The 27,093-nt window shown below is 40.2% G+C and overlaps 1 protein-coding gene across 3 annotated transcripts in view; it reads left to right on the top strand.

Annotated features, from left to right (window-relative positions):
• The window catches only part of DLC1 (DLC1 Rho GTPase activating protein), a 295,066-nt gene that overhangs the window by 113,303 nt on the left and 154,670 nt on the right, over positions 1-27,093 (top strand). Inside the window, exon 1 of one of the 3 annotated variants that reach the window (XM_042467914.1) lies at positions 25,733-26,314. The exons of the other annotated variants lie outside the window; for them this stretch is intronic. Coding sequence (XP_042323848.1) covers positions 26,194-26,314 — 121 coding nt within the window. The 5' untranslated portion in view covers positions 25,733-26,193. Of the gene's footprint in view, positions 1-25,732; positions 26,315-27,093 lie in introns of those variants that run through there. 3 annotated transcript variants of the gene reach the window in all.

Raw genomic sequence — 27,093 nt, 5'->3', positions numbered from 1 at the left:
CCCTCAGGTGCAGTAAAAGAAGCTCTTTCTTTTCCCCAATGTTTGGGATTGAACTGCTAGCCTAGTTGGCTGTTGAATATGGAAGTGAGGAACAAAAAGCAAAATGTTTGGAACAGCCCTGGCACTGAATATGTGCCCTGTGTCAACAATTCAGGTAATTCTGATTGGTTAGGCATCACATTTTCATTTGGTCTCTTTGCCTGTAATTTTCCCTGTAGGATTGGGGGGGGGGGGGGGGACCTGACTGAATGAGACTGTGTGTGAAAGATATCTAGGGCGCCTCTTTGAGGTGGCCTGCACCCGCCCCTTTCCCCTCCAGATTGGGGCCTGGGCATCCGCAGCAGCAGCCCCAGAGGCCCCAATCCGCCACTTCTCCAGGCCTCGGGGAAGCAGTAAAATGCCGCTTTCCCATGGCCTGGAAAGGGGTGTCCTTGGGGCTTCATGCCCCAAGAACACCCCGGCAGCTGTGGGGAAGGGGAGAAAGGGGCTGCTTGGCCCCTTTCTCTTCTGCATCGCTGGCGCAGCCGTGTAAAAGCGGCGTCAGCAATGTGTACAGCAAAAAGGAGCTCCGTTTCAGAGCTCCTTCCTGCGATGCTGAAAGGGCACTCCAAGCGCCCTGCAGTGTTGCGGGGACGTCACACCCCGCCATGCTGTTTGGATGTGGTGCAGCCATTATGTCATAATGGCAGCACCCATGTATACAGCGCGCCGCCATTCTCACGCCACTGTGATGTGCTAGGGTTGCTGGGCGTGCGATGGCACTGCCCTTGGGCAACCCTAACACATATCCAGGCCGGCGCAAAGCACCAGTCTGGAAAGCCCCTAGGAGTCCTAATAGACCACAGGTTGAACATGAGTCAACCTGTGTTCAAAAGATCAATGTGGTTCTAGGCTGCATCAATAAAAGTATAGTGTCTAGATCAAGGGAAGTTGTAGTTCCACTCTATTTTGCTTTGGCCAGGCCCCACCTAGAATACTGTGTCCAGTTCTGCGCACCACAATTCAAAAAGGATAGGTTGACCAAAATGGTGAAGGGCCTAGAAACGATGGCCTATGAGGAGAGGCCTAGGGAGCTGGTATGTTTAACCTGGAGAAGAGATGGTTAAGAGGTGATATGATAGCTTTGTTTAAATATTTGAAGGGATGTCATATTGATGATAGAGTAAGCTTGTTTTCTGCTTCTCCAGAGAATAGGACCCAGAACAATGGATGCAAGCTACAGAAAAAGAGATTCCACCTCAACGTTAGGAGGAACGTCCTGACAGTCAGAGTTATTCAACAGTGTAACACACTCCCTCAAAGTGTAGTGGAGTCTCCTTTCTTGGAGGTTGTTAAACAGAGGCTAGATGGCCACCTGTCAGATTCTATGATAATGTATGACCACATTTGACATGATTTATTATACCATATATACTCAACTATTAGTTGACCTCATGTATAAAGCAAGGGCAGGTTTTGGAGACAAAATTATGTTTTTATTTATATGATCCATGGATAAGTCAAGGTAGAGCATGTAATAAATTATCTAAATGATGAAGCAAAGGAACACAATGCCAAATAATAATTGTTTTTGCTTACTCTAAAGACTGGATGGATGAGAGAGCCGGGGGGGGGGGGGTCCAGTGCTTTTAGGACAGATTACACCCTTGCCCTTCACCAGCGGATGGTTCCTTTTCTTATAAGAGATAAAGTACAACACTTACATTGACCCATGGATAAACTGACTCAGGTATTTTGGGTCTATTTTTTGACTAAAATTTCTAGACTTATACATGAGTATATACAGTATGTCCATATAATATAGAACAGTAAATATAATATTGTTATAATTATATTAATTTGGGGACGAATTATTAAATATATTTTAAATATGAAAATAATTAAAATGGTATTAACTACAATATTATGCCCTGAATTTTTTAAGGGGAAGAGTCAGTTTCAAATGTATAAATGAAATAATATTCAGTAGAGACTTTAGAAGTAACCGAAGTTGGGATTTTGTTTGCTGTTGTACTGTGTGTGTGTGTGTGTATGTGTGTGTGTGTGTTTACACCTTAGCATATGTCTTGAAAGGCATATTTGCCAAATGACAAATTTCTTCTTCTTGAAGCCTTGACAAAGTGCTGCCTTTGAGGTAGGATGAAAAGTCATGCTTATTTACACTCCTGCTTGAACCTCCACATTTAAAAGGCTGTCATTGGGTTATACATACATACATTGGGTTATACATACACCTGAAGGCATTCTGTTTGTTCCTTTCTGCACATCTGCACATCTTTTAACTTTGGCTATGCATCTCAGCAAGCACAAAATATACCCAAAGGGAATCATTATGGATAAATAAGCCGATGTTTTTCTCTTTCTTATAGCTATTTGATAATGTAAAATAAAAATATAATTTTCAAATAAATGGTTATTGGCACAAGTGTCTAGAGATGAAGTGTGAATAAGATAATAAAGAAGTCTTTATAACCTGCCTATTGGCCTAAACTTTCCAAATATGGAACATGGACTCTATAACCAGACATGTTTCCAGCTGCATGGAGACTAAGAAGAAAAGTAAATATACAGAAGCAAGAATGCATGATATTCTTATTTGTCTCAAGTAGTATATGCAATATATTGTGCAAACAAGCCCAGAAAGGTGAACAGTTCTTTGTTAGTATCCTAAAGTGCTAATGTGTTGGAGGTAGATTTCCTGTTCTGAATTTGAGTGAGACAAGGAAAAGCATCATTTTCAGACTTTTCTAGTGAGGGATTTTAGATTTTTAAAACAGAAGAAGATTGGTCTATGAGAAACCTAATAATGTTGTGCCTTTAGAAGTGGTGCCCAGACAACTGGTATGTATGTATGTGTTTGCAGATAATATTATACGTAGTGTAAACATACCATATTTATTTATATTCCTTCCTCCTTATAATCCACCCCACATGCTCAGGTCCTCTGCAAAGAACTTATTACAACCAGCTAAGACTAGGATGGCTACAGTAACCCAGAGGACCTTCTCATCAGCCGCTACTATTTTTTGGAATGGTCTGTCGGAAGAGATCCATCATATATCAAATCTTGACAGCTTCAAAAAAGCTGTCAAGACGGGAGCTCTTCCAACGGGCCTTTCCTGACTGACTGTCTGTACATAACATTTGAACCTAATATTATGGATTGCCCTGACTGTACCCCATGAAGCCCTACCATGACTGTTTTAATGGTCTTAATGGATTGTAAAGATTTTAATGTTATTGTTGTGTGAGTTTTTGTTATATATAAGTTTTTTGGATTGTTTTAAGGAGATAGAGGGGATTTAAATTTATGTTTTTTCATTTATAATTATTATTATGTTGTATTATGTGTATCTATGTAAGCCGCCTCGATCTGCTGGGAAAGGCGGGGAACAAATAAATTATCATCATCATGTGTCTGTATGTGTACAGTGTAAACATTGCTCTACAGTTACAAGCACAACCTTCTAGTTATAATCCTGTAAACTTATTTTCCTATACATGCTAAATGGCTATTATGCTCTTCTGTGGGAGACACAAACAGGACAGTCCTGTTGATGGGTATGTGTATGTTTACACTAACCATTACTGCACTTCTTCAACATGTGCTCCCTACAGGACAGAGGATCATGATGTAGCAAAGCTGAGAATGATCGGGAAATATGCCAGTAACATATTTGTTTACACATATCAGCCAAGATCCTACATTGCCAAGTGTAGCATAAGAGTTCTACAGGCAATAACATCTTCTGTTGAGATCCACTGGGTCCTCAGCAAATAATGTCATTGTCTGCATATCTGGCTATGCAGCATAGCTCTTCGATCCACCATGCTGTATGTGAGTTGTGTGTGTATATGTGTGTGTTTTGATCATTGCAGAGGACTGAAGAGAATACCAACCTCTTCAACTACAACAAAAAGGCATATGCAGGTGTAATGTGGAGCTACACTTAAATATGTCACTAACAAGATGCTAGTCACTTTGCCATAAAACACTACTCCATTCCTTTATGTGTTTCCTGCCATCTCAACTTGAAGACAAAGGTACTAATGCTTCCCTTCCACCCCATCTCCCTTTCAGGTTTCAATGTATCATGTGAGCTAAACAGTGCCAGGGGCAAATCCGTGATTTCAGAGTGTCTATGTTTGTTAGAAATTGCCCAATATATTTCTAGAAAAAGTCTTTGTCAGAGGCAATCTGAGTATTGGATCTGTTCACTTTTGACTACGGCTTTGAGTATACAGCCTTATTGAGGAATATGCAGATCCATCACTCTAATTTTCTTTGACAAAGTTTTTTCTCTCTCTCTTCAAATCAACACTAGAGCCCTGAACAATTACCTTTTTGGACTACGAGATTATCACACGGGGATAAGAATCAGAAGAAAAGCATATGCTCTCATCATTTTTGCACAATCACGGGAAGATTTTCACACAAAGTCATGCACATACCATACTTGTCCCTTCATCGAAGTGTGCTAGTGTACCTTCTCATTAACAACAAAAAGCGTTAATGGCTTGCCAATAGCACTTCATTAGCACTATTGCGAATGTGTGAAAGGCAATCTCATTTCAATAGTGCCATTGAGAATCCATCATTAAGTCTTCCGGAAATATATTGAATTCCCCAATCCCCCAGTGTGCCATTTGGCAGAATCACTTCCTGTGTCACATTTGTGAGTCACAGGAGAGTTCCTTATCTAGGAGAGATTACCTGTTTTTTTCTCTCTGATCACAACACCTTCTTTCAACGTGTGGAATGCAGAAGGACTATTTTACCATTCGTGAATCGTTAGTGCCTCGTTATTGTGACACAGTGTGAAAGTAAGTGTTGCAATTTTGCCATTGTATCATTCTTGCTAAATAATGTTAGAATAGAATTATTAAAGTGTAAATAGCCCTGATGTGATGATCTCCTACCACTTGGAAGATTCAGGAAAAAAATCATAACACTTTCCCAAAATCTGATAACACAGGCACTCTGACAGCATGGATTTTCTCTCAACATTGTTTTAGTCTACTCCCCTTTTCTTTCCTTCATCATATGGACTAGAAAAAAATAACTTTCCTTTAATATATATATATCTGGGTGACAGAAGATACAACAAAGTTTTATGGCACTTTAAAGGCTAACAGGTTTTATTTGGCATAAGCTTTTGTGGATTGAAACCCACTTGAGCTGAAGTACACAAAGGCTTGTATGAAATTTAATGTGTTTGTCTTTAGGAGGTCACAATAATCTTTGTTGGTTTTGCTGTGATAGATTCACATGGCTACCACCCTGGAAATTTTTAACAGAAGGCAATAAGAAAGAAGCAATGTTCTATGCAATTCACACCACACAATAACTGTATGTTTCCATTCCTTTCAAATTGTGGTGCAGCATATTTAAGAATAACGAGAAAAATAGATCAGAGTTTAAAAGGAAGAGATCAGCATCTAATCTGCATTACCAAATCCGTTCTGAGATCTTGCTTTCCTATCTCTTAGTAAATCAAGCAAAAAAAAGCGTAAAGATGGCTGGCATCCTGGTGGTGAATTATGATGATGTAAATTGGACTAAATACCTGAAAGGTACCAGAGCCTATCTCATATTGGAAGCTAAGCAGGGTCAGCCCTGGTTAGTACTTTGATGGGACGCTGCCAATGAATGCCAGATGTTGTATACTATATTTCCGAAGAAGGTTTGGGGACTGCCTCTGAAAAAAGGTGGGTTGGGAATGTGGGATTGAATGCTACTATAGCTACATCTCATAGTCATATCTCCTAACAGAGGATCTGGGTCACAGTTTCTAACTTCTCACCTGTGTTATAGAATCATAGAGTTGAAAGAGACCTAAAGGGCCATCAAGTCCTACCCCCCTGCCATGCAGGAACACACAGTCAAAGCACCCTGACAAATGGTCATCCAGTTTCTGTTTAAAAACCTCCAAAGAAGGAGACTCTACCACACTCCAGAGGAATGTGTTCCACTGTTGAACAGCTCTTACTGTCAGGAATATCTTCCTAATGCTCAGGTGGAATCTCTTTTCCTGTAGTTTGCATCCATTGCTCCATTTCCTAATCTCTAGAGCAGCTGAAAAGAAGGTTGTTCTGTTTTCAATATGACATCCCTTCAAATATTTAAAGAAGGCTATTATATCACCCCTTAATCTTCTCTTCTCCAGGGTAAGCATACCCAGGCCCCTGAGTTGCTCATCATATGGCATGGTTTCCAGACCCTTCACCATTTGGGTTGCACTCCTCTGGACACGCTTTCACTTGTCAGCATCCCTTTTGAATTGTCGTGCCCAGAACTGGATACAGTATTCCAGGTGAGGCCTGACCAAAACACAATAGAGTGATACTATTACTTCACCCAATCTAGACATTATACATCTGTTGATGCAGCCTAGAATCACATTGCCTTTTTAGCTGCCACATCACATTGTTGACTCATGTTCAACTTGTGGTCTACTAGGTCGCCTAGATCTGATGTTGAATAGCACTGAGCCCAGGACAGAACCCTGTGGCTTTCCACTCGTCGCTTCTCTCCAGGATGAAGAGGAGCCATTGCTGAGCACCCTTTGGATTTGGCCATTTAACCACTTACAAATCCACCTAACTGTAACCTTGTCTAGCCCACATTTTACTAGCTTGTTTGCAAGAATATTGTGGGGACTTTGTTGAAGGCCTTACTGAATCAAGATATGCTACATCCATAGCATTCCCTTCATCTACCAAACTGGTAATATTATCCAAAAAAAAGAGAGAGAGAGAGAGAGAGAGAGAGAGAGAGAAAGAGAGATAAGATTAGTCTGGCACGATGTGGTTTTGCGAAACCCATGTTCACTTTTTGTGATTATGGCATTCCTTTCCAAATGCTTTGAGATCTAGCTTTCCTAGCTCTAGCAAATCAAGCAAAGGAAAGGGTGAAGATGGCTGGCATCCTGATGGTGAATTATGATGATGTATTTCCTTTCCAAATGCTTACAGACTCTCTGTTTAATGATCTGCTCTAGACTCTTTCCTGGTATTGATGTCAGGCTAACCAAGCAGTAATTGTTTGGGTCTTCTTTTTTCCCCTTTTTGAAGATGAGGACAATGTTTGCCCTTCTCCAGTCTGCTGGGACTTCTCCTGTTCTCCAGGGATTCTCAAAAATTATTGCCAGTGGCTCTGAGATTACTTCTGCCTATTCTTTTTATACTCTTGGATGTAGTTCATTTGGCCCTGGAGACTTGAATTAATTTAGATTAACCAGGTATTCCTGTACTATCTCTTTACTTATTCTGTGTCATCTGCCTTCTGTGCACCCTGAATTCTCTTTCAGCGGTTTAACAAAGCTTTTTCAATATAAGGCAGGCAATCTCTTTGACAATATCAGCCTGACTGCTGTACACAACATAGAAGCATGCTTGCATTCTGGATTCATGAATGCTGATTACAGGAAATTGGCCTGATGGCCAGTGCTGGCTTGGAATTGTTCCTGGCTACCTCTCTCCATCAAATCCAGATGGTCCTACAGGGCATCATTTGTGTTCTGAACATTTTCATCTTCCATGTTCGCTTGGAACAAGTGTCTTTCTTTCTTGCCATCTGGTGCTAAAATAATAATCACAGGGACAAGAATGTAAAATTCCTTGCTGCCTGAGTTCTGGATATCAGGAAGGCTAGTTCTGAGCTCCCCCCCCCCTCCTGTTAAGAAGTATGTCTATGCTTTCTGGGCCAGAATGATGGGGAAAATTAGTCTTCATGAATTATAGGAATAAGAAAGTTTGTATATCCACATTTCCCAGTCTGATGCCTCCAGATGTTTTGGACCAAAACAGTCTTCCTACTTGTGGCTGGCTTTGCTGGTTTGAGTTTTATTTTTCTGAATGCACCAGACTGGAGATCAATTCTCTTTGTAGATTTTAGACAATTCTGAAGCAAATTGACCAATGGTTTAACTCTCTGTAAGGCAGCTTTTCTGTTTTTATGCCAATAGGTAATCTCAGGACCAAAGATGCAAAAGGTATAGGTCCTATATTAGAACTGACAGAAGTTATAACCCCTGCTGTAGACAAGATGGAAATAGTCCTGGAATCTGTCAAAGCACAGATCTTTGGAAACTCTTTTTCCTTCTTCAGAAGGGTCTCTTGACCCCCTGAATGCGTGTTCATTTCACTAATGCATAGTTTTATTAGTGAACATTTGCTGGCATGAGATTATGTCAGAAATATCTGTTTGGTAAAATTGTCTCCTTCACTTACTTGGCTTCTTTTTCTGTAAGTGATAAAAATTGTCTCCTTCACTTGCTTGGCTTCTTTTTCTGTAAGTAGTAAATGTCAAACTACTAGCTGACAACTGGGGCAATTGGAGTGTGTCAAAGATATGAGAAAAGTATGCATTTGGCAATTGAGATTGGAGTGCTAGCAAGATGAATAATTTCTCCCAAAATGGCATGCCAATCAGATTAAGGAGAATTAATTTTATATTCTAATGAACCCGAGATTTACAACATGAGGGAGAGAGGAACAGGTTTCAGATCACTGCCAAGTAGTTCCCAGCCCAAATCCAAATGTTGTTAACTGAAGATTCAGAATCAACTTTGTCCTGAATCTACATTTTTATCTCAATAAGAGCAGTCCATTAGAAAGCATATATTTCACCTGGTCTTGTTAAATGAGCAAAAATGATCTATAATAAAGTTGGGACACAAACCAATTTGAGTCCTACTTACCATAAACTGTTTAAATGAACTGGGATTATTGTTGTTTGTTGTTAACTGCCCTTGGGTTAACCTCAACCCATGGCGACCCTGTGGATGAAACATTTCCAAGCCTGCCTATTCTCCACTGATCTGCTCAGGTCCCATAAATTCAGACCTGTGACCTCCCTAATTGAGTCCATCCATCTAGTGTGTAATCTTCCTCTCTTTATCCTGCCCTCTACCTTTCCTAGCATTATTGTCTTTTCTAATGCATCATACTTTCTCATAATGTGGCCAAAGTACAACAGCCTCAATTTGACCATCTTGCCTTCCAGGGAGGTTTCAGGCTTGAGCTGTTGTTTGTCTTTTTGGCTGTCCATAGTATCCTCAGCACCATAGCTAATTTGGGTCCCATTGATTTCAATGGATCTACTCAAGCTAGAACTAACACTAAATTTAGCCCTTGGCAATATGAAAATGACTTCTAATTTGAATGTTCTTTGGAATTTATGAAACCACACCAAATTCATCTTTATGATCATATGTTGTATTTACATGTCAATTTGTTTTGAATATTTTGAGGTTACCTTTCAGAAAAGAGAGACCACTTTCCTTAAATACAGTCCTCCCTCCATTCTTGCAGTTTTGAAAACTGTGTCCTTCACTTATGTGCAAGGAACAAACTGAGGGGGAAATAATGGAGTGCATGTCCGAGGTGTCCTCCCGCCCGCTCCTGCGGCCATGCACCTATATTCAAACCAATCGGGTTTGAATATATGTGAAACTCCATTTTTGTGCAGGGGGGTCCAGAACGGATCCCCCACGAAAACAGAGAACCGACTGTATTCCTTATATTTTAACTTCATAATTCTGACACCAACGTTGCAAATTGAGCCACTAATACATCAAAGCAGAACTTAAGGCAGGTATCAACAACTGCAGAATGTGCTGGACCAATTTGCCTGGTCAGCTGTATGTGGATGCCACAGAACTTGGAAGCAATACAAGTAACCTGTATTTTGAGATAAAAAGTAGCCACATTTCTAAAGTAATGTCACAAGTAAGAGCAAAGTTACTTTACTGGTGTAATGAGTAATGGCTTCTAATTACTTTCAAGAGTTTAAAGGACATTTTAATAGCATTTTCACTTGATTTTTTTTTCAAATGTTATGCCATAGTCTTATCAATTGTAGGAGGGTGCTCTTTCCTACAGTAAAAATAACAGAAAAAAAAGGAAATGCAATGAATAATACAAGCAAATACTAGGTCCAATTTCAGCAAGTTTATGCACAGACAATGTATAAAAACCACACACACTTATACAAATGTGAGGAATACTAAGCCATATATTCAGTATGAAAAGCTGTTAAACAGGATTAGCTTTTCCATTATACTGCAATTTTATTTCTAATGGGGGAAATGAACACCACACTTAGGTAGATTGAAAGTCTGTGAAAGTGTGTTTGGGGTGGGGGGGTTTTTTAAAGAGGGGGCTGAGTAAAATATTACAGTCTAAAGTAAGCCAAGCTAGCTTTCTTGATCCCAGGAAACTGAATTCCACATCTGGAAAATCTTTACTACATCTGTGTTGGGTTTGAATGCTTTTTGTTGCTTTCTCCATCAGTTCCCATGACTCTCTTACTTCTGTCCTGTTTTCTTAACAGACGAATATTTTGTTGCCCAAGTACTCTCTAGTGCAACTATATATAGCACAATCATTTCATTTCCTGGGATTCTGTTAGTTATCCTCCTTACCAATGTTTAAATCTAATTAGGAAGATGCAACTTCCTCCCTTCATTTTCCAAAAATAGAAGCACACATTTTGAGATACAGTCATGCAAAGTAAAGTTAGCTGTATTGATATGCAAAGTTGATGCTTTTGCTGTATTGATGACCAGCTATTGACATTTAATCATAAAATAAAAAGAAGTTAGCAAAGATTCCTATGAAATGGTAAACAAAATTTATGTGAACAATCAAAATAGTCTGTTATAATTAGATTGGTTCCAGATTTATTCAAACCTAGAGTAGACCCACTGACATCATTCTTACTGGTAGTTCCAAACAGATCATTAAATCAGTGAGATATAATCATATGTTGACACATCAGTGGATCTCACTTAAGTTGGAACTAACCAATAGCATTCAAGCCATATAAACCAATGAGGCCTGTTAATTTCATTGTTGCTACAGTTGTTGTTGATATTGGCTGATATTCAGTAATACAGTAAGACTCTGTAGTAAATGCAACCCCAGCCCACTTTAACAACCAGCAGCTGGACTGAGCAAAAGAGCTTTGTTCAGCTTTCAGTTGGGGCACAAGAAAGATGACATTTCCATTCCCTTCCACCAGTGACCAATGTTGGCTCCAAAGCAGAACCTATGTCACATGTCCTTGTCACAGTCTCATTCGCTGAGTGGTGAAGGTGAGTGGAAATATCATCCTTGTGCCCTAGTCAGAACTGAATGGACCTTCTTCACCCAACCCAGCAGGTAAGAGATCCATCTTAGCCGGAAGAGATCCATCTTATCACCACCTTAGATGCCTTTAAGAAGGCACTTAAGATGGATCTGTTTCGGCGGGCCTACCCTCCTTATCTTCTATAAGAGATCATAAGAAGATACTCCACTTCTGATTATGATTACATGAATTTAGATGACGATATAGTTATTTTAGTGAATTAATAGTAATGCTAATATTTTATTGATTGTAATTTTATATGGAATTGTATTTTTTATTGATGTAATCCTGCCTCGATCCATAGGGAGAAGTGGGAAATATAAAGTAGGTCAGTCACGCCTGGAGATGTTAGTTATGCAGATGTAACTAAGTAGACAATCTTGAATACTAGCTATCAGTATTAGTATATTTATTTACACCATCTGTATACACAGCTCTTTACAAAGGACTAGTATGACAAGACTATTTGATGTACTCTCCTATCATCATCATTATCATCATCATTATTATCATCATCATCATGTTGTTTGTTTGTTAGTTTGCATGAAACATCTGTATCCTTAACACTTTACATTGAATAAGTATGTTATGTCCCCAAGGGGCTAGCATTTCAACATAGGCACAGAAGTGCAAGAAGAAGGTAGAAATGGTGGTATCAGTGAGCAGAGGATGAAACTTATTTCAACCATATGCACTTTGGCTTAAATAAGGAGTGGAGAGCCAGCATGCTGTAGTGTTTTTGTTTTTTGTTTTTTTAATGATCTATCTGTTGCAGGCACCAACATGTAAACAATTGAAATTTAAATAATTTCCAGTGACAGTTTATGAAGAATTATGATCTAAATACTTTTCCATTTACCCCCTTGCATAATTTCAAACCCACAAAAATGTCTATATTTTGTGTTTAGCAAAGGAGGTAATGATGAAATGAAATAGTTACATCTTTTGACACTGGTTGAAAAATACATTAAAGAATTTCAGCAACACATATGGTTGCCTTTTTTAACAACAGCTGATTGTATTTATGTTTTGCTTTGGCTTCTTGTATGTCATGGGTATTGTGCTTTCCAAAGATACAGTTTTGTTATGATCTATGTACAGTACTGGACAAAAACATTTCAAAAAGTATTAGAAATATTTCATCCATTTTTGTAAAGGCTATGGAGATTATTGCATTAGTTTCGCTGCCAGGATAGACCCACGGTGTAACTTTCTTAAGGAGGATCTTACTGCATTCACCCATTGCCGGGCAGTATACAGCCTGTATGCAACCCAGGCTTCTCCAGGCTTGTCCTCTATCATTTCAAGAATGGGAAAATCCCTTTCTTGAAAAGCTGCAAGAGAACCCTGGATTGCATATGGGCTGCATACTATCCGGCAATGGGTGAATGCGATAAGATCTGCCTTAAGAAAGCTACATCGTGGATCTATTCCAACAGCAAAGCTAATGCAATAATCTCCTAAAATGGGTACAAAGCGTAAGACAGGTACATTTAAAAGTGCTATAGAAATAAACAACAACAACAACAACAACAACAACAATAATAATAATGACTATTTATATAATAATAACAGTGGATCATAGCAAAGATTTGTCCAGAATTGAAAAACGTACCAAAATAAAAACAACCTAGGGGCATTATGTATGGCTCATCTCAAACTGAAATGTCCATTGGATGAAATCATACTAGGAGAGCAGCATAAACTAACACCCTCAAGTTACAATCCTCCTTTTCCAGAATAGTTCCATACAGGGTTCAGTGGGGCTTGTTTACAACCTTTCTAGCATAAAGGCCTTGTAGATTGTTTAGCCTAAAATAGAAGTATTACAAATGAGATAAATAAATAAAAACTTCAATTGTCCCATAGTGTCCTTTTTCCAAAAATGGATGGTGATGTTTTCTATGTTATTTTTAAAGAAGCCCAGGTGGTAACCTCACCTGGATTGTTCTGCATATCCTCTAGGAAATACAGAAAAGGAAGCAAAACACTTTGCCAAAACACCAGCTGAACCAGATCCTTTGCTCACAATTTTCTGGGGCATGCATGCAGGAAAGTGTGGCTTGTGGCTGTATATTTGGCTATGTTTCAATTCTTGGGCCCAGCTAAACAATAGGAGAAATCCTAATGCAACTTCGAAAACAGAAAGAAGTTGGACCGATGAACTTTAAATGGTTGATAACTGCTATAAGACCTGTGATCCACCAGAGTGTGCACCATAATGTTAACTATACAACCTGCTGCAGTGTGCATCCTCTGGAAGTGGAAGCCTTGTCCAGCATAACAAACAAATTGTTTTGTGATGGATGTTGCTATGCTGAACAGATTATCTACATTATAAATTCTTCACAGGGCTTGAAAATGCCAAAGCAGTCATATGATTTCTAGAAAGCTGCTGGTAATGCCTCTCTGTAATAGTGCTTCCGCAGTACTGCAAGCATAACTAGAAAAAACTCCCATTAATTCTGCCATATATGAACCACATTGTCATCAGGGTGACCAGTCGATCTAGCCGCAAAGGAGGACAAGGCATCACAAAATGGAAGACATTCAAGAAAAATGCAGGACATTCCTAAATAAAAGCTAAAAACACTCATATACATGTAAATTCATGCTTCTTAGTCATGCTCAAAATGGAGGACATTTTGAAATTCCCCCTAAACAGAAAGTTGAAATGGAAAAGGAGGATGTCTGGTCACCCTGTCCTTTATGTATCTCTCTCAGTATGTACTTGCCAATAATGAGTGGGGTTGATCAGGAGAAATCAAGGCAACCTAAGAGGCAAACAACTCACAAACATCTTGGCTTTTCTGTATGTTGATCCCGCTGTGAGGAAATGATAATATTCAAGTAAAAGATGTGCTTTTAGAATATTCTAAGTGTTTTGCCTATGTATCAGAGTAATAATTATAACAGCTTTGCAGGTATACATTGCATGAAAAACTAGGGTTTGCATAAGTCCCCTTTGGTACAGTTGATATCTTCACCTGGGATTTGTAAACACATAGCCCTGTCTCTTTGCTTTACTAGGTTAATGGAATATTTTAACAATTCAGAATATTTCGTTTTAAAGAAACCCGTTAAGAATATGAAAAGCAGTTCTACTTAAAGATATAGGGATTTCAATAATAGATTGGAGATGTGTCTTTAAAAAGAAAAAAAAACATTTCATTTCCATAACAGATGGTCAGAGCAAAATATTGCCCAAGGAAGATTGTGGAATCTCTTGCGCTAAGGGTTAGATTTACATCTCCATGGCTGTTGACCTCTGTCATCCATTCCAGCGTGATGATTTATGTCTACAGAGCCCAGCCATCTGATAAGGGTTAGACGGGGAATGAGCTGCTTTAGCCTATCTTAATTTCTCTGATATCCAATTTTATTTGCGCCCTTTGTTTCTCCCAACATGTGGTGTCTCCATTTCAACTAGGCTTGTCTAAAATTCTTCCAGACAAACACTATTTATATTACACCTCTTCTTTGGCAAGCTCAGAGTGGCTTACACAGGGCTTCTGATCCAAGCTATGTAAATTCAACAGCTGGATACAGTACTGATCATTTCCAGTCCATTTACTGAGCCGCATGAGTGATTCCCTGGTCTTGTGACTTTAATGCACAGTGGGTTTGACAATGGGTTCATGATCAGATGAATCCTGCAATGATTGGAAAATCAGTAGGGAACTGTTTCTATACTAACACCCACATTCTCTCAGGAGTAATATGCTGGAGGGAGCACATTCTGCCAATAGATGGTTTCACAGACAGTAGAGGGCAAGATAAGAGCTAAAGTAAGTGGGACCCGCCACCCTCTCTGTCAACCTACTACCTCCCTCCCCTGCTTACTTTCTCTTCTTCTCTCGCTCTCCTTTTTGGGGAGGTTTTTTTCTCTCCTGAAGTACTATGACACTTCTTGTCATTTCTTGTCTGTCTCCAAATCCATTCGCCTTCCTTTGGCTATGCTGAGCATATTTTGCTATTTTAATGTTCTCTAGTAAATCAAACCTTTCAGTTTTTAAATCATTTATACTCCTCTTATCTGCATTCCTTCAGACTTGTTGACATCTTTGTGGTCCTGAAGAGCCTGAAAGTGCACCATAAAATCTAGGTGTGGTTTCATTTAAGTACAGTTTTGTCCAGCTTCATTTTTATCCCCGAGTTGGAATGCTCAGGAGATATTCACTGCTGCTCTTCTGTCTTTCTTCAGCTGTGCAAAATAGGCACAGAATCCCAGGAATAAAATGAATGGGTGTCATGAGGTGACAGTTTATAACACTGCTGGATTCCTCTCATACCTTTACATTTATTCAGAGCAGCAATGGCAAAGACAGTAGGTGCCTCAGGAAGCTAAAGGTGGCATCATAAGGACACTGTTGCCCATGGTATTTCAGATAGCCTGCTATAATCTCTGGGCTTGTAGCTTCTTGTAGTAGTTCAAACAGCTGTTCAGCATATTGGATGAGACGTAACAGTAGAACAGGCTTCCAAAAAGAATGTGTACTGCATTTAATGATGATTCCACCTTACCACTTTGAACTTAATAAAGTGGTTCTTCTCTTTGTTTGAGGATGTAAATCCTCAACTATTTCATCCTCACATAATAATTATGGTAGTTTTCTCCCCTCTATGGTAGAAAATGAATTTTCCTTCACAGTATTCTCTCCATCTTGAAACATCCTGAAGTATTGCAGATACATTCTTGTGTGGAGAAAACAGGTCCCTCTCCCCACACATTCAAAAAAAAAATCTGCATGCTTTTTTCTGCAGAATAATTCCTCCACACTTCAGGTCACTGAATATTAGGAGAAAACTGCACAAAATTCTCATCTTTTAGCCTTCTCAACAGGGTTTTCCAACTGTCAAGAAACCCATTTTTCAACCTGGAAATGAATAATTATGAATATTCTTTCCATCCATACTCCATGGCTGTATCTCTGTGCCAGTCCTAGGTGAGATCTACCAACAAGGCTGGCTCTAATAGGGGGAATGAGATAGCCAGAAGAGCACAATCATAATGACTGCCAACCCATCCCCTCCAGATGGATCACCAACACCACTCTGGGAAACACCACTACTATCTGGTTTCCCAGCATGGAAAAATGTTGCAGCCATGAAGAGCTTTTTTTTTTTAAAAAAAAAAAAAGTAAAATCTATAGTCCTTGTAAAAACTGACAAGTTCTAATGTCCAGATCCATGCATCAGGTTGTGAGTTCAATACCAGCCAGGGACTCAGGGTCAACTCAGGCTTGCATCCTTCTGAGGTCACTAAAATGAGTATCCAGCTTGTTGGGGGCAATCAGCTTACACATTGTAAACCACTTAGGGAGTGTTTAAGTGCAGTGATATGCAGTATAGAAATGTACATGCTATTGCTATATCAGTGTTACAGCTCTGGAAAAAAACTAGCTAAAATCTGTTTTGTAGTGTTCTTTGCAAAGATTGTTCGGAAAACAATATCCATTGTCCAGAAAACAATGGAGTCAGAGTGAAGAAGGTGGGATGAACCAAAGGAAAGAATGCAGGGAAAGAGATGTGGTTTGTAAGTTTGTTTTTTCTTCCCTATGCATTTTACCCTTTGAAACAGATGGCAATCACTTCCAGTGGCTTCTTATGATATTTTCATGAATCGGTACATTTTTGTCATCAGAGTAAAAAAAAATGGCAAAATAATATACTGTTGGATGGAAATAGCATAATCAGTTTTGTAAGCTCCCCTCATAATGGCAAAATAGATTATACAAGGTTTTTTATTTAACAGGAAGGGTAATAGCTGGGAGGATGTTAAAAGTAAAGGTGGTTTTGGTTGCACACATGGGTGAATAATGACTCATGTGAATATTCTCGTTCTTGAATATGCATGAAAAGCATAGTAAAGTTGATAAATTTCCACTCAGGATCAGGACTGGAAGTGCTGTAATGCATCATAATGAGCCCTGGTGGTGCAGTGGTTTAATGCTGGTACTGTAGCCACTGACTCACAGTCACAAAGTTGTGAGTTTGATTCCAGTCAGGGGTTCCAGGATCGACTCAACCGGGCATCCTTCCAAGATCGCTAAAATGAGTACCCAGATTGTTGGCTTACATCTTGTAAACAGCTTAGAGACTGCTTAGTTCAGTATGAAGCAGGGGTCAGGGATGACAGCAGGGAAATCAAGTCATTTTGCTGCCCAAGGTCCCCTCCATCCCATGTGATGAAGCTGATTTAATCTTCACTGCAAAAATAAGGCCGTTTGATGCCACTTTAACTACCATGACTCAATGTTATGGAATCCTGGGATCTGTAGTTTTTGTGGCCCCAGAGCTGTCTTAGAGAAAAGGCTAAATATATCACAAAATTACAATGCCCAGAATTCCACAGCATTATGGCATGGCAGTTAAAGCAGTGTCAAACAGCATTATTTTTGCATTGCAACTTAGACCACTGACTCAACTGCCAGTTGGATTTTCCATCAGTTCTCTTGATGGGAGAAAGTTCATGACCATACTTGAGGGTAGAAGACTGGTTTAGGGGTTTTGTAAGACACCCCATTCTTACAAATAGAAAGAAATACACTAGGAGGCTGCGTAGAACTAGCCAGGGGCTGCCGTTGCTGCAGCCCACATCTTCCATCTGAGGCACCTAATGATGGGGGCAGCTCTAGATAAAGGGGACTGTACTCTATCAACAGCCGAAGATCCAAAGTTGGGGACCACCACTGTGAGGTGGTCTCTTTTAGTGAGGGGGGTGAAACTGTCATCTTTCTATTTCCCCTTGGGTGGGGTCTTTGAAATGTGGCAATGAAGTGGCAAAGGGGAAAGAGCATGACCCCACTGTAAACATCTTTGGGGTTGTGCTCTATGGCTTGCGGCAAGAGCTTAGAAGGCCCATTGAAACATTACACCTTACCCGAAACGCCAGCAGTCCAGACCTATTTTAACACTACTTTGTAGGCAAATGCTCATTTTGCTGAAGCCAGCTCTGCCACACATGGCTTAAATGAATGGGGTTTTAATAACTTCCTTCCTGTTCGAAGGACCCTGTCTTGAGCCATGGCACCAGTTTTCAATAAATGTCCCATTTCCTCTCATTAATGCTCACAACTTCAAACATAACTGCCAGCAATTTGGCCAAGGCTAAGCAGTGCTAATTGTTTGAGGATGGCTTAATACTAATTACATGAGAGCAGCAGGTGAGGCCACCTCTGCCGGTGAGCCAGGCATGAAGAAATAGGACAACAACCGGATAAGTCTTAGACTCTGGGGTTCGTTTGCTACATTTCTTTTGCCTTTTTATGGCCCTGGTCTCACTCGAGTTTGTCTGCCTTTACAGCTTCTCCCAAAAAGGTACGATCGTTTTTATATGTAGTCGTTATGTCTCTTCCTTCAAATTAGGCAGCGGTCCAGGAGATCACTTAGTCTCAGGCTTCTTTCAATTGGATTTTTTGGGAAACATAATTGATCTTAATCTTTTCCCTTGGCAATGTATTGAAAGAACAATGTAATGCACAGTCAGTAGCAAGATGGTGATTGAGGCTCTTCTGCTGTGTTTTGGAAAGAGAATGTGGGCATTTTGAATACAACAGGACTCAAACTGTTCTCTAGGGCTTACATAAATCTACCATTTGGGGTTTACTAGACAACAAAAGGCAATTATGGTGTCTCACCAGATAGAGAGAGAATGTGTGTGCGTGTACTAAAATGGGTTTAGACATTTTGCCAAGATGAGTACAGCTCTTACTTCAAGAAAGTACAGGCTCTGAAAGTCAAGCCAAGCCGTAATGTACAGCAGGCATTGAGCACACCACAAGGCACTGATAATGAGATAATCTCTGTGTTGTTTTTCATAAAGTTAACATATTCAGTACTAAAAGAGACAGGTAATCTCTAGTGTTTGCCTATGATTAGGTGGGTAGGAGAATTAAAGCCCTCAGTGCTCATCATGTGCAAGGACTGACATAATACTCAAGGATTCTCAAGCACTGACAGATGTGTACTGGAACAGGACCATGAGTGTCATAAATACTTTTCTTTACTGCAAGCGCTTATAGCATTTAGGAGAGGGTCCACTCTGGGGAAAAACAGACTGTACATTCCCCCTTGTGCTTTTTATATTGGGCTGGGGGGGAGGGCTATTTGCTGGAGAACTCTAGCAAGGGAGAAGCAGGGAAACACTCTACTTTTAGTCTCAATCAAGGTTGTTACTCTATCAAAAGAGAGAGAGAGAGATTAATCTGGCATGACTTATTTTTTGAGAAATGTACATTGGATCTTAATAACCATAGCATTCCTTTCTAGGTGCTCAAAGATTACTGATTAATTATCTATTTTGCCGCAATGACACTAGTTAAAGAAAATGGAAACATGCTGGTTTGAGAGAGTAGCCATTGTTGAATATTTTTGAAATAGCACGAATGGGGCTGTTTCTGCCATTGCACTCTCTTCCGCACTCTCCCTTAACTCCACCTCCCCACTGTATGTCCTAGTCATCATGCCTTTTGGTTTTATTTTTATTTTATTCTTATTTTTACTTTTTAACACAATTCCAGAGTTATGCTAATGTGATTTAAGTTTTAAAAGAAAAGAAATAGAAATTAAATAAAGGAAATCAGGCTGCTTAGGAATATTGAGGGGGAAAGGAAGAGATTGTGACACCATGCAACTGCCAGTATTGCATCTGCCACAGCAGTGATATTAGGCACTTGAGAACTAATAGGACAAGAGTGTAATTGGGAGCTTATTGACGAGTTTCTCCCATCATTGAAAAGGGATGCCCTAACCATGATTTGGAGACACAACAACTATGGATCAGTGGTGACACTGTGCGATTAGTATTGCCAAAATCACTATTTCACAGCTAATTGTAGTTTAAAAGCTATGTTGTGATAATCTCCCTAGAACCTTTCTTGCTACTATTATCAAGGTGACAGTAATTGCTTGGATCCTCTTTTCTCTTTTGAAAGATAGGGACACATTCACACTCTTTGCACCTCTCCTGTTCTTCAGGAATTCTCAAAAAAAAAATGCCTATAGAGGCTCTGAAAACACATCTTCAATCTCTTTAATGCTTTTGGAATGTACCTCACCAGGCACTGAAGACTTAGTTTATATTATAGTAGCTAAACCCTGTAGTGGTTCTTTATATCCCCAGATAGAGTACATTTTTTCTTTTGGAGGAATACTAAGGCAAAGAAGATGCTGAGTAGTACAGTCAAACCTCCGTATTTGCAGGGGATCCATTGTGCCCTGTCCCTATTGATATAAAAAAATGTGGGACTTCAAGTCCCATTCTCCTTAATAGTGGCATGCCCAGCATCTTCTTTGCCTTAGTATTCCTCCAAAGAAAAAATGTACTCTACCTCTAAATGGGGAGACCATTTGTAAATGCTCAGATCCATGGATGGCAAACCCACAGATGTGAAGGTCCAACTGTAGCTCCTTCTCTCTCCACATTAGCATTTCAAAATCTTCTCCACATAGTGGCTCTACCGTCTCACTATGCTTCTTCTTTCTCCCAATATAGCCCAAAAACACCCTGTAAAATTTTAACCTCTCTAACAAGGATAAGCCTGTTATGAGCTTTTCTTTTCTGATTTTTCCCCCCTAAAAGCACTGGCTATTTGTATTCCTCTTGTGATTTCTTTTTCCATTTCATATACATGGCCCTTTTAAATCTCAGCTCAGTTGAAAGTTCTTTATAAATCAACCCTGGTTTCTTTAGATACCCCACCTTTCTTCTTCCTTGGGATTGTTTGCATTTATATTTTTTTATATTTTGCCTTTAACAAACTCCCTTTCAACATGAACTCACTCCCCTTTGAGCATGGGATCTCATCCAGTATTACTGAAATCAGCTTTCTTTATTTCCAGAGTATGTGTATTGTAATATTTGGCTTCCCCTTTCCCCTTTGGATGACAAATCATTCACACCTAAGGGTCCCACTAATTCCACCCTATTGACTATTTAATTGCTTTTGGTTAGGATCAATCCAAAATAATCACTCCTATTATTATTGTTATTATGCTTTATTTATATAGCACTGTAGATTTGCTTGTTACTTCTTCCACCTTCTCTGGAAGGTGCATGTGTGCCAGGTGTGTGCACTATCGAAAATAGGAGAGATCACCCCTCTACACATATTCATACATTAAATCACTAACATGCTTTATGTAATCCTGAATCTTCATCTCTTGTTACAAAGATACCATATTGATACTGCTATGGTCACTTTAATATTTTTTTAAATATAGTCACCTAACTCATGGTTCTGAGATTCGTGACCTTGAATAAGTGCGGAGGGATGACCTCTACTATTTTCAATGGCGCACGCGCCCGGCACACCCCACTCAAGTCTATGGGGCTTGAATATGTGCAAGCCTCCATTTTTAAAGGGAGGGGGATCCAGAATGGATCCCCCACAAAAATGGAGGCCCAACTGTATACATGCATACACATACATACACAGTATGCTGTCTTAACTACTGCTGCTGTTGTCACTGAAAACTGGAGTTGAGATCTGATCAATACTGTAAATATTTGGCATTTTTGGACATTGGCCTCCATGTCCTTTTAACCCTGACTTCAGATGTGTGGCCAAACAGAAAACAACAAGGACAATGCCTTATGATCAATCATTCTGCAATTCCAGCAGCGAAAATGCTGGATAGCTTTTCTTAGGATAGGGGCTCTCTAAACCAGTAGTGAGAATCTTATATGTCTCCAAATGTTGTTGACCTGCAATTCCCAGCAGCCTTAGCTAGCATGAGTAATATTGGGAGTTGTAGTTCAGCATCTGGAAGGCTGCACAATTCCTGCCCCAGATGTAAAGGGATGTGCTGCCATTTTGAATTTCTCCCAGCCAAACTTCTAAGGAATAGAAGGATTGTTGCAAACCTTTATAGCCTGGGTAGCAAGGGAGAAATGTCACTTTTTAAAAACATATAAGGTGTCTTTCATGCTACAGTTACCATAATTTTGTTTTTAAAAGTAATTTTCAATTTCAGTCCTTTAAAAAAAATCTTTCTCAGGCTCCAACAATGGTAGAATTCGCTTCATAAGATACAGAAGTGATATTTTGCTTTACTTACATTGTTTCATGGGTCACCTGAACCAGGAAAGAAAACAGCAGCTTCAGGTTAGGGACTTCACTTGGGAAAACAGCATGAGGGAAAGGGGTAAGCCTTCCCCAGTACTGTAGGCTAGATCCATATTGCCCTACCACCAACAGTGCCATTAACATTTTTTGGAAATAATAATAATTGTCCTCACATAGCTGCTGTATTTCATCTAGTTTGGCCCTAATTGTGAGAGTGGAGGCATTTTTCCATCATTACCCAGAGGAGAAAAAACAATTGGGGACCACACGGTCAGTTGGTGGCCAGTTGCAGAGCTCAGAGAAGTTACTTGGAAGTTACTCCCAGATTGCCCCCAACCAGCATGGTCACTTTTTGCTTTTCTGTGGCTTGATTTGAGGGGAATGCCTTTGGAAGTACAGTTTGGAGCAATGGCCACTGGATCTGCATCGTCAGTACAACCCAATCCTTACTATAACTACTTGTTGTTGTTGTTGTTGTTGTTGTTGTTGTTGTTATTGATTCATTTTATAACCCACCTCTTTCTCAAAACCGTGACTTAAGGCTGCTTGCAGTCTAATGTAGCAATTCCCAAACTCTGGTGTTTTGGACTCCCGGAAGCCCCAGCCAGTTTGGCCAATAGTCAGGAATTCTGAGAGCTGAAGTCCAAAACATATGGAAGATTAAAGTTTGGGAACCACTGGTCTAGTGGTTTGAGTGTTGTACTAGGACTCTGGGAGACCAGGGTTCAAATCCCTGTTTAGTCACACTCCCTCAGCCTGCGAGGAAGACAATGGCAAACCCTTTCTGAATATTATATCTTGGCAAGAAAATCCATGTGATTGGCTCATGTACATTGGTCATTATGACAGGTTATCATAAGTTGGAAATAACATGAAGTCACATAACAAAAAATAACGGGGGAATGCAAATACCAAGGCATTTTCTGTTGTTTGCCTATCATTCTGCCTATCTGATAGTCCCTTCCCTGGAGTGGGAGATTACAAGAAGCAAGGCCTGGCCCATACCCCAGATGCCATAACTGCAAGGACTCACAGGATTGTGAGTGAGCCTGACATGTTTTTTTCACTGATAGTGAAAAAGGACAGAAAAAGACACATAGCCTTGCAATGGAATGAGGCAAGTTGGACTAGAGAGTGAGAAATGGTCATGAATATTCTGTGCAACCTTGGGATGGGTGTCCAAACCATAGTGAAGAGGATGTCCCTCATCCCTTCTCCTGTCATAAAATAAAGGAAACGCTATTAATCTAAGATACAGATGGAAATGACCAAGGTGGTGTGTAGTCTTTACCAAATAAAGTCAAATAAAATTAAGCAACAGCAAGACTTGGTCTGCAGATTGTAGGTCATCTCCCCCACCTCTTGCAGTTCACCCTCCTCCGAACTGTAATACAATTTTCCCCAATCTTTGGAGTCTCCAGATCAGTTGCAATACAGGCCCCATTGTGGAAGCTGTAGTGCAATGCTTCTGAGACTGAAGAAGACATACTTTAATGCAGTCAAGGCTTGACATTTACCAATGGATGATATATCTTCAAGTAGCTGAAAAGGCAAGCAAGGTCAAAGGGTTTGCCCCTATCATGATAACAGTCACAATGAGTGATTACACTGCAGTGTTTGAGATAGGCGCTATTTTTGGTGTATTTCCACTGGAAAAGCAAGTGCCACTATTTTCACAGGGCTACTAATATGAAAACCCAAACTTGGTCTTTTGTCTTTCTGGCTGTAATTTGCAGGCTGCATCCTATTGTGGCACACTAACTGGGTGGCAAAGAGGAGGCAACAGTTTGCTTTTTTAAAATAAAAATGCCATTTCAGTCAAAAGTCTTTTTAAAAACCTTTCCAGACCGAGGGGATAATGAGATGTTGAAGTTATTGTCTGGATTGTTTCACCACTCAGAAAGTGTAAAGTGTGCTCTATCTATCTTGCTTGCTCACTCTTGCTCTCTCTGTATGCATATATGCATATGCAGGAGGGAGCCTGGAACAAAAAATGCATTTACATGATCCTTATTCCAACACCCAGCATTTCTTGCACTCTCTTTCTACTCCCTTAAATTACAGTACATCCCTGTAGTGTAAATTGTCTGTGTGAATTACAGATCCTTGTTGACTTAAAAATCCTTTATGTCCATCATGTAAAACTGATTTACACTGAGCCAGAATTTGACCCTTGGATGCATGAACCATTCACAGTAACAAGGCCTTTGAGCATATGCAGAGTGTTTACTCTCACCACTCATCCTATCCATGTACTCCAAACTCTGTATCTGGGAGCCTCACCTTAGGATCTTTTCATGCAACCATTTTAGCCCTCAACAGCTGCTAGATACTTCAAGCAACCCATACTAAGAGGAACACATCAAAATGACCTCAGAATATTGGGGCATCAGCCTCAGGAGTTATTAGTATGGTTGGTATCAACTCTCAAAGATCATTTCCAGCCCTCCTCCATTTTTACCTGAAGATGCCAGAAGTTTGGAACATGGGGCCTTAAATAGGGACCCCTGAATGTTCCTGCCCCATATGGAATTCATGTTCTTTCCATGTTACTTTTTTGCACATGCTTGCAAACATCCCAGGGTCAGGAAGACTATCCAGTTGGCAGAGTGAAGCAGCAAATGCTGGGAGAGTGCTACAGCAATAATTTAGGAGAGCAGAGCTATGTATGATTTGCATTTTCCAAGCTGATGGTCTCCTATCTTTGGTCTTCCAGACATTTTGTACTTCAGGTTCCATAATTCCTGATTGTTGACCAAGTGGTCTCCCAAAACATGAGGAGGTCCAAAGGTTGAGAACCATTGTTCTAAGCTACTTTGGGTCCCCTTAAATGTAGTGATGGGAGCTATCTGGTCACCAGAGATGAGGTAAGATTCCGCACTAAGTACAGTCAACTTCTAATTGAAGAATAAGGAAGGAGTAGAGGACCATCATCTTGTCCTTTACCTCAGTCAGCTGTCTGGCTCTGTAATGATCAGGCAAAATCAAATACATACTGGCAAGTGGATGCCCAAGCTGTTGGAAGAGGAGTCTAGACCAGGGGGTTGGAACAGAGGATGGAATAGGGAGATGGAAAAATGGGGTGTAACAGGGAATGGAACATTGGTGGCTGAAATCTGTGAGAAAGTCAATCTTCTGTGGGTTTTTTAAAACTCAGGTTAAACTCCAGAGCAGGTTCACCATCTCACTGACACTGGAGTCACTGGCCACCACTGAGAGAGAAATCAGCAATGGGATTCTAAGGGTGCCCCCAGGCTGAGATCACATGGAGCTGCTGTCAGAATGCATAATGTTGGAGTAGTCCTATATTTTTCCTCATCATAAAATTAAAAACAAATTCAGAATTGATCACTAAAGATCCATTGAATATGTTTTTCCAAAACAGGGCCCTAGCCTATAGGACCTTTCAAGGGAGGAATGTGCAAAGCAATGAGGGAGGGGAAAGACCCTGTGAAACAAAACAAATATGCCTTATCAGGAAAAGTCAGCTCCCTATCTCTCTCTCTCTCTCTTTGACTTCTCTCTTTGCCCTGTGTTGAAAATGACGGATCACCTGCTTAGCAAAGGCATCTGAGAATCTTTGTCATTTGATTTCATTGAACCAGGAAGCTTGAAACCCAGGACACCCCCACCTTGCTAAAGCTACAGATCTAAATGAGAGTATCATCATTAGCTCATTGGTAAGCCTTTCCAGATGTGGCGGGCAGCAGCAGCCCAAAGTCTGGCCGTTTGCCAATAGGTTGCCTGCAGTCTCTCTGCTTCCCTGTGTCTGCAGTAAGAAGAACTGCAATGCCTGAATCTTGAAAGGGGAAACAACACAGAGACAGAGCTGACGACAGACCTTTCTTCCCAAGGAATGAACCACCTTGCACAGGCAGAAAGAGAGATCCAGGAAAGAACAGCACAAAGAATGTCCCTTTCTCCTGAGGCCTGGCTGAAGTGATGTGTTTCTTTCTTTTAATACTGTGGATGTGACAGTCTTTTCTCTGCATGATGGATCACCACCCAGTGAGAGCCCCTCTAAGAAGATCATTCAGTGATCATATCAAAAACTCCACTTCCAGGGCTTTGGATGCTCTCTGGAAAACTACAAGGGACCGACGCCTGGCAGGTGAGGAGGAGGTGGTGGTGGAAAACTATTTTTAGTTCCTCAGGAGGACATCTCCCTAATAGTCATAGGCAGTACTATTGATCCAGGGGTAAGAACATTACCCCTGCAGTGTTTCTTCAGTCCCTTTGTACCCCCACTCTTATCAATGGCCTTTTTGGTGATATATAAGGTTCAAATAGCTCTATTCTAATTAGAAATATTGTTGGACATTTAAAGCAAGTAGCTTAAGTATATAATTCAGTCTCTGATTCTCTCACAGCAAAGTCATTTTGATCTTCTGGAGAAGCAAGTCTCTCTTGAGCATGGCCCATTTCCTTGTCAAAAGAGAGACATAGGTCTTTTGGCAGTATAGCTTGCTTGCCTTTACCCCCTCCCCTTTCCTGGCAGGGCTTTCCCTACTTCTGGGGTCTAAGCTCACATTGTTTATGACAACACCAAGCATGTGAAATGTAAACTGAGTTGTTCTTTTGGTTTCTGAGGCTTAAAGCCAAGCCTACTGTCCCCTCTGAAGGAGATGCTCACAACGATCTTTTTTTGTTTCCTCCTTTTGTCATCTTTTACATGACTTTTTGAATTATTTATTTTAAAATATTTTCCTATAATGGGAGATGGCTGTAGAGGCCTCACCCATAGTCTTGTGTGTCCATAGACTTCTATTGCACAGATAATGCTACATAGTGGGTTATCTTGAGTGAAATGTGGATGCTTAGAAAATGGGTGTGGTGATAAGAGATGTTAGCTTGTGATTTGACTGAGCCTATCTTAGGTGAGAATGAAGA

The sequence above is a fragment of the Sceloporus undulatus genome, chromosome 5 (genome assembly GCF_019175285.1).
Source record: "Sceloporus undulatus isolate JIND9_A2432 ecotype Alabama chromosome 5, SceUnd_v1.1, whole genome shotgun sequence".
Lineage (NCBI taxonomy): Eukaryota > Metazoa > Chordata > Lepidosauria > Squamata > Phrynosomatidae > Sceloporus > Sceloporus undulatus.
Note: the sequence above shows the minus strand (reverse complement) of the source record. Positions and strands in the feature narration are given on the sequence as shown.